This window comes from Lottia gigantea, assembly GCF_000327385.1.
Source record: "Lottia gigantea unplaced genomic scaffold LOTGIsca_97, whole genome shotgun sequence".
Lineage (NCBI taxonomy): Eukaryota > Metazoa > Mollusca > Gastropoda > Lottiidae > Lottia > Lottia gigantea.
Window position 1 is genome coordinate 445,800 of NW_008711143.1, and position 12,474 is coordinate 458,273.

At 33.7% G+C, this 12,474-nt stretch overlaps 2 protein-coding genes across 2 annotated transcripts; one reads left to right on the plus strand and one right to left on the minus strand.

Annotated features, from left to right (window-relative positions):
* Positions 1–906: 906 nt before the first annotated feature.
* On the plus strand, positions 907–4,487 carry LOTGIDRAFT_237157 (hypothetical protein). Its single transcript, XM_009068992.1, has 3 exons — positions 907–1,180; positions 2,089–2,226; positions 2,465–4,487. The coding sequence occupies exons 1-3, from the start codon at positions 991–993 to the stop codon at positions 2,623–2,625; spliced, it is 489 nt and encodes a 162-aa protein (XP_009067240.1). The 5' UTR covers positions 907–990; the 3' UTR covers positions 2,626–4,487.
* Positions 4,488–4,996: 509 nt separating this feature from the next.
* Positions 4,997–7,055, minus strand: LOTGIDRAFT_170350 (hypothetical protein; the record flags this gene model as incomplete). The annotated part of the gene is made up of 3 exons (XM_009068993.1): positions 4,997–5,154; positions 5,534–5,671; positions 6,881–7,055. The coding sequence occupies 3 exons, from the start codon at positions 7,053–7,055 to the stop codon at positions 4,997–4,999; spliced, it is 471 nt and encodes a 156-aa protein (XP_009067241.1).
* Positions 7,056–12,474: the final 5,419 nt, after the last annotated feature.

Below are 12,474 nucleotides of genomic sequence, written 5' to 3' on the forward strand. Positions count from 1 at the left end.
CAAAAATTTACTATAATATCGAACGTTTTGTGATACAGAACGCATTTTTAAGAACAACTCAAATTAAATATTTTTCGATTCCTCTAATTTTCGATAGAGTTCATCCTTGGATGATAACAAACACTCATACAAAGTTTCGTCAACATCCGTCAAGAATTGTGCCTTCTAGAGTGTTTACGTGTTAAAAATTTAATGCATTTTCAAGAACAAGGGTAATAACTCATACTTATTATTTCATTTCCTTTCTGATCATCATTGGGTGATTACTAACACTCATACCAAGTTTCATCTAACTCCGTCAAGTTGTGCCCTCTGGGGTGTTTACGAGGTTAACATTGAACGCATTTTCAAGAACAAGGGCAATAACTCAAACCAAATATTTTATCGATTTTTCTGATTATCGATAGGGTTCATCCATGGGTGATAACAAATATTTACACCAAGTTTCGTCAAAATCCGACAATAATTGAACCTTCTAGAGTGTTTACAAGCTAAAATTGGAACATTCAGAACAAGGGCAATAATTCATGCTAATAATTCTTCGATTTGTCTCATTTTCAAAAGAGTTCATGCTTTGGTGATTACTAGCACTCATACCAAATTTCATCTAAATACGTCTGGAGCATTTACGAGCTAAAAATCAAACAAGTTTTCAAGAATAAGGGCATAATATGTTTCAGAGTGGGTTTTTTTTGGACACTTTGACTCGAAAATAAGTATGTTTAGTAAGTTCTCTTGGAATAATGGTTGAGCTGGTTGTAAGTTATCAGGGCGTGATAGTAGGGCGTGATAGTAATAGTATATTTTTAAAACTAGCCAATCAATGCGAGAGACACAAGAACGTCACACCCCGAGTGTTTTATAGTAAAAACGTCTAGTTGACTACAAATCTTATTTAGAAGTACATGCCTTAAAGCTTGGATATATTATCTGCGAATACCAGATACGGAATATTTATCTAGTGTTAATTCAGTTCTTAGAATTGTCAAGATGGTCGAAATTAAGGGATTTAGTTTATTTTCTCTACTAGCAGTAATTCTTGCTGGAATTGGTTGTTTATTTCATCTAATTGGATTATCAGTGGTATATTGGGTCGTTTCAGATCCATTTGTTTCTGGATATGGTAGTGGTTTATGGCAACAATGTGGTCTGACATGCGCTTCTTATTCCTATACACCTGGTATGTAACCTTAATAACACATAATTTTCACCAGGTAACCTATAGCTCCAAGCAATACAGAATTTCTCCCGAAACGAGTTTATGTTGTTAAACTGTCGTAATATTTGTAAGAAATTTAACCCAAAATAGTTTCCCTCCTCGCCTTAATAATATCAGTATCGATTATGAAATGATCTCTGAATGCAGCATGGAAGCCGATTTTTTATCTTGGTGCTTGTAATAAGTTCAGACGGACGAGGTGTGAGGTTGTAAAGGGCACGATTTGTTACTTTTTCGTTAGTGTATCAATAATCTCCATCACACACGTACTGAACCCTATCTTGTCACACATTATTCTAAGAGTACTGTAATCAGACTTGCAGTGAAAATTCCTAGAACAGTTGGTCCATGGAATATTTATTGAATATTGGTAAAATTGTAATAAAACATTTATAATAACAAAATTAGTCGAAATATAAATTATAACGTAAAACATCAATTTGAGTTCCATACTTGATCTAATTAGCGTACTGTATTTCTCATAATATAAGGAAATTTGAAACTGGCCCACACCCTCAGATTTAAATAGGGCCAAGTCCTTCAAAGGAACAATGATAAACAAAAGTATTTTTAGAGGCCTAGTGAATACCTGGGTCAGCAACCATTAAATGTAAAAACAAGATTCATCAAAGTTTTCTTATAAGGTGGAGACATTATTATTTGTGTTGATTCATAAGATAACTACAAGACACACTTGTTGATTAATGGCTTGCCAGAGCATGGAATTTCTTTACATGAAGATGAGACAGTACAAAAAAGTAACGCCATTTGAAATTTCCAGACCATTATAACTAACCTCCAGCAGATATTGTAGGAATCGGCAGTAGAAGATTAATTATTGCAACAAAACATACAATTTTCTAATTCAGATTACTGGAAAGCAACACAGGCATTTGTAATAATTGGTTTACTGATTGGTGTTGGTGGTTTAGTAATGTCTCTGGTAGCAATGATACAGAAAACTAGAATGTTTCGTCTTCTGGGTATGGTTGGGTGTGCAGCTGCTGGTAGGTACCATTCTTCCGTATCATAAATAACCAAACATTATCCCCTCAGATATTACTCATCTCGACGTTAGTTCTTCAGACAAAATATGGTGTAGAACTATTTGTCTATTTGGCCGTCATAAATTGTTATTATCAAATTGATTTGTAAGTTCATAAAACGCAAGATATATTTTGTTTGAAATCCAAGGAAATGATCTAAATGAACAATGCTAATTTTGGTCTTCTATCTCTATTTCAGCATTATGTATTTTGCTGGCTATCATTATATTTGGAGCATCTATTACACTAGGTCGTGGAACACAATGGGGTTGGGGATTTATTCTCTGTATTATAAGTTCATTTTTCTTCATCGCTGCTGCTGTATTAAACTTCTTAGAGTATAGAGGTGCTGCAGTTTAAATATTTCATTATAAACATTTCCTGATTAGTAAATATTTGATGTCAAATACACCAATGAAAGGGATTCACATGGGAATTTATAACCTTTGTGTATCTGGGGAACTATTTGATTTCAATATCTCTATTAGAAAAGGGTTAAAATTTGACCAGATCCTGAATACCTATCGATAGGTTTGTCTTCCATGCTGTCATATATAGACATTGCAAGTTTATTTACAAATTTTGACCAAAAAAAAAAAAAAAAAAAAGTCCAAAAAGTAGGGAGGGCTACAATACTTTACTGCATTTTATCGTTAAATTTTTATACTTTTTTGGTTCATGATGATATTTTAGAAAAACTTTTGACGTAACTATCCCAAATGTCATTGAAGCGAAAAGTTTTTTCGAAAATGGTATCGCAATCTATTGAGGTTTTTGACATTGGATGAGAAATTGGAAGAGTAGATAGTATCCCGGATACAGTACTAAGAATCACCTTTTGACTCCTTATACTCTAAATTGGAAAATGATTATACCGAAGTCAAATAATATTATTCTAATGTCACTTGTATGAGTTATGAGCTCAGTCGATTGATGGATTCCTGAAAGTTGACCTATAGTAAAATATTAATGGACATTTTATATTTCATCACATAGTGCCACATAGATGTTAATTTTTACCGAAAGTATAAGTGTTATTATTATCTTATGAAATATATATAATGTATATTGCCTTATTAACAAATCAATTAAAAATTTTCTATTTTCTTATAATTCTTATTATTTCTTTATTTTTTATTTTTTATATATATCTTATAATATAATATTCATAACATTCTTGGTACTTTTGCCGATTGGAATATCATACTTTATATATATTAAAAGTTATATAGCACTGACGAATAATGATGAACGTAATGATTAGCAAATTTGTACATAAAAGTAATGTGATATTCTTTTTCATTACTCGCCTTATAAAGCCCATATCAGAATACAAGAAAAGGCTACATACTTTTCAATAAAACACATAATGGAAATGTCAAAAAAACTTAAATATCTGTTATTCATACAGGCTTACTTAGCTGTTGAACAATTCCCCCATTCTTTGAAAAGTCAGAATTTGAATATCATTATGGGAATGCGTTGGCATTTTAGTTGAGAGTGGAACATGACTTGAAAATGTTGGTGGGGAAAAGAGCTCATGCGTAGCTGTTATTTGGTAGTATATATCATATAGTATTATGTTTAATGTTTCATCTATTTACTTCTCATGTTCTAAAAGTTCTAATATTATAAATAAAGTTGTTATTATATGTTTAATCACCAACTATATGCTTGTCATTATAGACTCATTTACCTTCTCTCATTCGAATTGTTATTCCCCCTCCCTTCCCTACCCTTTCAATTTTTTTTATCATTTTACATAAGGATAGAATTGTCTGCGCCCCCTTGCTGGCCTCCCTCACCTAATGTTTCCTAGAAACACAACTGCCCACGCGACTGACTGACCGACCAACCGACCGACTAGCCGATATTTTCTGAAAACAAGCCACGACGCAGATGTATCTCAGATCAAAGTGCGATTTTTCTTTAACAAATGGTCAAGATTGAATCTAGGGGCATTTTTACGCCAGTTGACAAATGTCCACAATAGAACAGTCCAATTAAAAATTGGTCGTAAGTTTACAAATTTGCGCAAGCGACAAAAGGTGAAGAGCCCATTAATTGATTTAGAGTGAAGATGAACCCCCAAAACAATACACAAGAATTATAAATACATCTAGCAGTATATTAATTTCATATTGTAACTATGTATTGAATATCTATATCAATATGGTCATTGTGTTGTCTGTGTAAATTAGATCATGGTTAATTAAAGAATTGTGAAATAATATGTTGAAATCGGTTTAAAGGAATTCTGCCCCTTGCACATAAAATTATAATTCTTAAATTAGATTTTTCAACCTTGTGGTAATTTTCCCCCAAGGCGGAAAATTTGACATTTTGGCCGCTTTACAGTGTAACCTTAAATTTTGGACAATAAAAATCTAAATCAATTTCTATTCAGTCAGGCTATATTCTAAGATTCAAATTCTGAAGGCAAATTGAGAAAATCAAGAAAAAGTAAAGATTTAAGGGGAAGGGGGTAAAACACTCGACTATGGATCTTGAAAGGGGTAATGGAGATAATTATACAGAGATTATGTTGATTAGTCACCAGGTTAGTCCACTGAATATGTAAGAGGTAGAATTATTTTTAGAGTTATTACAGTCGATCCTGAAGTCGACCTGTTTTTCCGGAAATAATTAAGTTCTTATCAGCTGACAGTTGACTATATCCATACATATTTCATAAATCAGAGGCATTTCAGTCATTTTCTTTCAGGGTATATCAAGTGGACTTCTTTAAACCAGTACAATTCAAAATACCAGCCGCCACAAAGAAAAATGTGCTAACAATACACATAATGAAGCCCCATCCCCACTGTGTTCTTCTTTGTAACCGGGTCTCTGTACCAAAGATGATAATGGCAGTTAAAATACACCCAGCTGAAATCAGGAAGAGCAGTGAATTATCATATATACCTTATATATCCAGCGGAATTGATTTAGATACATCTAAGAGGACATTGGTTGTGATGCAAAAGGCCGACCCGAGTGCGATCTGCGTTTTTCCTGTCCGTTGTACAAAGCATTAAATTTAGACAATTAATGGTATTAAGATAGCAAGACACAGAAATAGGATGGAACATGATATAAATCTATCAGTTACACAGACGAAATGCTTACGTCATGGTAGTTATGGTTTAACTATGGTCAGATTAGTGCAGTACAGTTTCGTGGAGATATCCATTACGGATCCTAAGTGCAAAATAAAAGTTTGGAACCAGTAAACCTCTTTACAATTTCTTAGGTCTACAAAACATACCTGCCAAGAAACAAGCTAGTCCAGCCAAAACGCTGAATACTTTATTCTGTTTACATATTAAAATTATAGAGAAAATTACAGCTACTACACCAACTATAAATCCTATTACTACGAACGCCTGTGTTGCTTTCCAATATTCTGAAATGAAGAACATGATATAATCCATAAAGTGTGGTATGTTTGATATATTCAATTACAAAATGTTAGATATTAAGTGCCACTTCTAGATTCTTCTGAAATGATTGCCTCTGAGACGTCATTAATCATACCAATCTCCATCTACATCGGATGTTTATACCAAGTTTCATTAAAATCAGATTGAAACTGACACTTCTTGCAGTTTGCATAATATATTTACTTTAGTAGTTGAGGAGGAATATCATTAAAAACTCTATACAGTCTGTCAAAACGGCAGCAATATGTACAAAATAGCAAGATTAGGGTTTAATAAGTCGTCAGTTAATGACCATATATATGCTATAAAATATGTTGGATATGGTAAATAACATAGTTTGTGAAGGTCAAGGTTTTGTTTATTTCTAAAGACATGAAAAACTGGTTGTATTATTTGGCCAGTGTTGCATTAACTTTATCATTCAACCGCCCTAGCTACACCAAGGAATGTGTGGATTGTTTATATATACATTTATCAGATAATGTATTAGATATGAGGACAAACCCCATAATAGACACACATTGATAAAGACTATGGCAGGGTACACATAGACTACACCATTCAACACCAATGTACACCATATACCTAAGCGACATTTTATGAATCCCGTTCGCACCAGCCACCAAAACATCCATCTATTCAGTCAAGGATCCTTGAGTTGCATCTATTAACAGTGAGCTAGTAGGAAACTTCACTTATGACTAGCCTAGTGGCAACCTTCCGTCATAGCTTGAGCTCTTGTATTTAGTCTACGGTCAGTACAATAAACAAGACATAAGACACCGCCCCAATTAGAATATTAAATTTATGCTGCCAGAATGGTTGTACCTGACAGTAGTAAGTAATAAGGTAGAAGATTGGTATGGTACATATAGGAGGGTAACCTAGTTTTGTCTGAGAAGGTTTTCTGTCCATGGTATATTGGATCTCGTTTTCTGAAATATTGGTGAATTCAACACAATTAAAGCGGGGTTTCAAAATAAGAAACAAAATGTTGTAATGAATGGTGGTATTGGTATTGGAGATATCAATTATTCCTTCAATAGTTTTAATTCATACCCATGTTCGCATAAAATTTAAATTATCGGTTGGGGCTCATTTGGTTATTTCGGATTTTTTAGTTTTTTCAGTTGTAGTTTTACAACTAGAATGGTGGTTTCTAATACACTTACCAGGAACAGGTGGGTGTCTATGACATCCGACTATACTACACGTCTGCCATAACCCTACACCATAACCAGAGATAAAGGGATCAGCTACAATCCAATAAACAACAGACATACCCATAGTGTGTAGCCCTAGCCCTACCCCGGCTAAAACTACTGCTATAATAGCTATGACACCCATGTTTTACTGTTGTTATAATACTGTCCTGTAAGAACAATATGAAAAATACAAGAATTGAATTATATGAAGTTTTACGTCTCAATTATTAAGTTTACATGTATATGCAAACTCAAACGCAAATCCAAAAAAAAAATGGACCAGAGAAAATCCTATCCGCGGGGGGGGGGGGGGGGGGGGGTGTTTACTGACCCAATACCAAACAGGTTCCTTTACACATTGGCCGCCCTATGGTTCGTACACATGTCAGCACATGTTGAGTTTGAGCTGAGTTTGAGTTTGAGTTTGAGTTACGTAGCTTAAAGATGCGATTACATGTGTACACAAACTCACAGTCACTACCAAACAAAAGAAAACACGGACTAGAGCTAAATTGCGCTGCTAAAAAGGAAGCCACGATGCAGATTAATATTGAGATCGAGTCTGGAAAATATTGCTATGTGACATTTTGAGTGTTGTAAAATGTTGTAATAGGCATACAAGTAGTGATTAAAATGATGAAGGAGTCTTCTATCAGTCGATGTCTGCTCAAACCACTAGACAATGGCCTTTACTGAAACGGTCAATATTCATGCAATGTTCCAGCTGCGTAGTTTTTCACCTATTTTTGTATAGCCTAAGTAGTAGTTTATTGTCTTACTAAAAATAATATAGTAAAAAATATCACTAAATATTAAGACAGCAAGTTGTTAATATCCTCGTCTTATCGCAGACCAACCAACAATAATGAATGGTGATCTCTTAGGGTTAAAGTAAAATAAATAGTTTTAAACGAAGTGAGTATTAAAGGGTTAAGTCGTGAATAAATGAGGTAAGGTAGGGTGTGCCTAGTGAACGTTGCAGTAGAAAATAGAAATATCGAATCGCGTCCGTGTTCTGATCTATACCTCTTCCATTTTCTACTGTATTGACAATCCCACATAATACAAGGCACCGCATATTTAGGAGTGTGTTCAAAGTTTTGGAAAGAAATTGCGAATCAAGAATAGTCTTGTGGATAGCTCGACGTATCAATTAATGAATTTATAAAGCCAAGTCATATATATATATCAGCTTTAATAACCATAAATAATAGGTTTTTATATGAATTATTAACTAATACCCGTCCGCAATCAAGTAGAAATATCACATTATTGAAATAGGTCATAAAACCAGTATATTTTGTTATATTGTTTCTTAAATACATTGTATATTATTGATAAGATTTTGCATTGTGGTTTATTCTCGTTTAAGAAATAAAGGTGTACCTACCTTATTGGTCCACTGATGGTTCAACGATTAAATTATAAATTATACTAAAATAACATACACTAATTGTTAAAGTTTCCTTGAGTATGTTTCCTCAATCAGAAACGTGAAAGTTGAATGGAAAATTTACCGTATTTCAGTTGTAAAATTACTATTTAAACTAAAAATTATATGATATTACAGTCAACACCCAGTTTAATGTAAAATTTAGTTAAAATTCGAGTACAAGTGCAACTTTTTAAAACGTGTTTATTGGTAAAATTATTATTAATATATTAATCATAGGTAATATAGTTTTCAACTCCCATGGTGAAAACATTATCTACAACAGTTTATTGAATACATCAGGTGAAGTTTTTTTTTTGCTTTAAACAATATTTATTCAAGAATTACAAATATTACAATATACATATAGATAAACATATGGTTTTAGAAACAAGCTTTAAGCTTATATAAATCCATTACCATTCAAAAATAGTTACAATACGATACAATACAAATTAGGGAAAAATTTACAAACTATTTACACTAAATGGGGTTCTCTCAACTGTATCAAGCACAGCAGATATGGTTCAGTAAATTTAATTGTATGGATGAAATAAGATATGTTTGTTGGAGGTTTTGCTCATCGAGGTTTCGGTAATCGGCATGGCCCCACAGCGACCCCGGTCGATCGAGGCTAATATAGAGAACTGGAATGTCTTACGAAGATAAAACAGGTGGAGGTAAGTGATAGATCAATAGTTTGGCATGAGTAAGTGGTAGGACTCAATAGAACGAACCATAGGTAAGCTTCAATAGAGCTAGCACAAATTAGGTAAGTATCAATAGAACGAACCATAGATATATAGAGATCAGGTTTACCCCAGTAGAGCGAACCATATATCAGGTATGACTCAATAGTACGAGTAATGGATCAGACAAATCGGGATTTTTAATAGACCATCAAAAGGACGAACAATGAATCAAGTTAGCCTCAATAGAATCAACCGTAGATCAGGTAGGACTCAATGGAACGAGCAATAGATCCGGATAGCCTCAAGGGCTAACAGTAGATCTCGTGAGTCTCAATAATACGAACAAAAGATCAGGTAAGTATCAATAGAGCGATCAATGGACCAGATAAGCCTCGATACAACTAGCAGTAGACCCGGTTTACCACATGGGCAAACAAATAGACTAAGTAAGCCTTAATACAACGAGCGAACGAGAACAGGTAAGTCTCTTTAGGACGAACATTGGATCAGGTAAGCCTCAATAGAATGAACAATAGAGACTAGGTAAGTTGAACGGACCGTGGACCAGGTAAGACTCAATGGAACAAACAATGCATCAACTAAGCCTCAATTTAACGAACAATGCATCAACTAAGCCTCAATTTAACGAACAATGCATCAAATAAGCCTCAATTTAACGAACAATGCATCAAATAAGCCTCAATTTAACGAAATATCAAGCCCCAATTTAACGAACAATGCATCAAATCAGATGAAGTTGAATACATGTTATTGTTAGCTGCATGGATAACGTAAACACATATAATGCTTTCAATGTCACTAAGATGTGCAACCGTTTTTGCTAATCTCAGTTTAATTTTCATGTTCTTACATAAAACGAAACATCAAAATCTTTACCACTAGCATTTGGAAATATCGCTGTTTTTTTATTAGTTTTTTCGACAAATATATTTAAATGTGGTTAATTTACATGAAGGTTAGGAAAGACTCGTAGAATTGATCAGGTGGTTGTCGTCTGTTGACATACAAACCTGCTGATAAACCAAAAGGAGAGGAAGATAAAAGAAAGAAAAGAAAATATGCTGAAAACCGATAGCCATCAAGAGTAACAGGACACTGTCGATAGTGTCATTTGGAGTTCAGCCCCAAAATCAAACAGATTATTTCCTTTTGACCAAGACACTTACAGCTAGTAATTAATTAAACTTACACTGATTACATCTTATTAGTTTGCTACACCTGAACTTCTGAACTGCTAATTCTATATTAAATGCATTAAACAGAAATGAAATGAAATGAAATGAATGGAGTTTTACGTCCTACTTTTTTGCACCATGTGGGCTAATGAAGACGGGCAACGCCATGTAGGGTGCAATGAGGGAAATTTTGCCAGGACAGCGACATTAGTCTGCTCTTTTTCGATTTCCAAATGTCGAGGGATCTTTAACGTGCAATGCCTGTAGCATACGGGGCCTCGGTTTATTGTCCCATCCGAACGACTAGACGCTTTTTCCATGTCAGCCCCTCGTACCTGCATCACTGACAGGGGAAACCGGGTTGAAAAATCCGAAGGTATTATCTCGACCTATGCCTGGATTGAACCCTGGACCTTCAGGTTAGCGAGCAAGCGTCTAACTCACTGAGTCACCATTAAACAGATGTAAATGTCGAAAGTTTGCTATTTTGACAAGACTCCGATTAATTTAAATATGGTGTAAACCAATAAACAATATATAACCGATTCCAAGTCATATTTATATATTTTATATGATATATTTTGTAATTAAATGTTCCACTTATTATCTACATAAATTACCCTCTTATAGCACATGTCTTATTAAAGTGATAACATTATTGGTTGAACTTGACTTAGTTGATCCTGGTTTACAATGTAAGATGTTAAATACGAGCAAATAGAATAATACTGATAGAAAGTAACTAAATATATAAATATAAGGGAATGATTAACAGAAAAAATTAAATGAAGGTTTCCGTTCAACTTTTCAGCCCCGGTTTGAGCTTTTAAAACCAGTAAACAAATAAAAAAGCAATGTGATAATGAATATCTAGTATTCTAGTTAACACATTCTATGATTGGTGGGTAACATGTATATTTCTTTAGCAATGGTGTAGTAGGTTTATTAAACAACGTACCCCGTTGCTAAAAGGACATGGGTATCATGTTGCTAGAAGTAGGCCTATATTCAGTGTGATTTACAGTCAAACTGTGTAAAAGACAAAGAGGACAACAATGTGAACACAGGCGTGTGGTAATCTAGTATAACTTTGCTATGATTTATCACATTCCTACACGTTGTAGTTGGTTATGATTCATTTCATTCAAATGATACTTGTTGAGCTACTACTATTAATGTATGTTTATCTTTATTTTAAGATATTCAGTCTTATAAGTTGCAGATCTGAATGTTGACCTTTGACTAAAAATTTATACAACCAATGTAAGATCAATTTCATTATGCAGGTTATGAGAATCTTTTGATGAAGATATCTACCACTTCTTATTACGATATGTAAATATTTATCATTTAAAGGAATTGTAAGGAGGTTTTCTCAACTGTGTGTATCAGACATATTGATAGGATCTGGCATCGTTCCCATTTGACGCAGCCGTCTGTGGGTCGCGCAATTCTACTAAAACTATGCGTTTGATGTTATAACTCTCGCAGATGGCCCATAGATGTTATTATTTTTTTTATTTCGTCAAAATATGCGGTTATAAGCATTTTTCTATTATAAATGCAGTAACCAAAAATATTTGACGAAAAATTTGAATTATTCAAATAGAAATGGCCCCCATAGCCATACAAACCAAAACGACTTTTAAACCCGTTAATGTTCCCCTGTTTCCAGAACATACAAGGAGTAGTTATTATACAACCCAGAACTATCCCAGAAAAAATAGTAACATGTCTTAGATAAAGGATATTTTCTGTATATTTTGAGAAGGATCTAGTTTTAAGGGTTAATGCGAGTCAGATATTAAATGATGAAGTTTTCTTTTGATACTCGCTTTCAAAACATTGCTATCTTTTCATCATCATAATATTATAATATACTCTGCATATTTAATATGTATGTGTCTCATACCTGAATGGTATTGATACTATTATTATTTTAATCATGAAATGGGGGCGTATATTGTCCACAATAGCTCGTAAACACCCCAGAAGGCACAATTCTTGACTGATTTTGGCGAAACTTGGCATGAGTGTTTGTAATCACCTATGAATGAACCCTATTGAAAATCCGAAAAATCGAAAAATATTTAGTATGAATTATTGCCCTTGTTCTTAAAATGCTCGTAAACACTTTAGAAGGTGCATTTCTTTACAGATTTTTATGAAACTGTGAGTGTTTGCTATCGAAAAATATTTAGTATGAAGTAATTGCCCTTGTTCTTTAAACGTGAATTATTG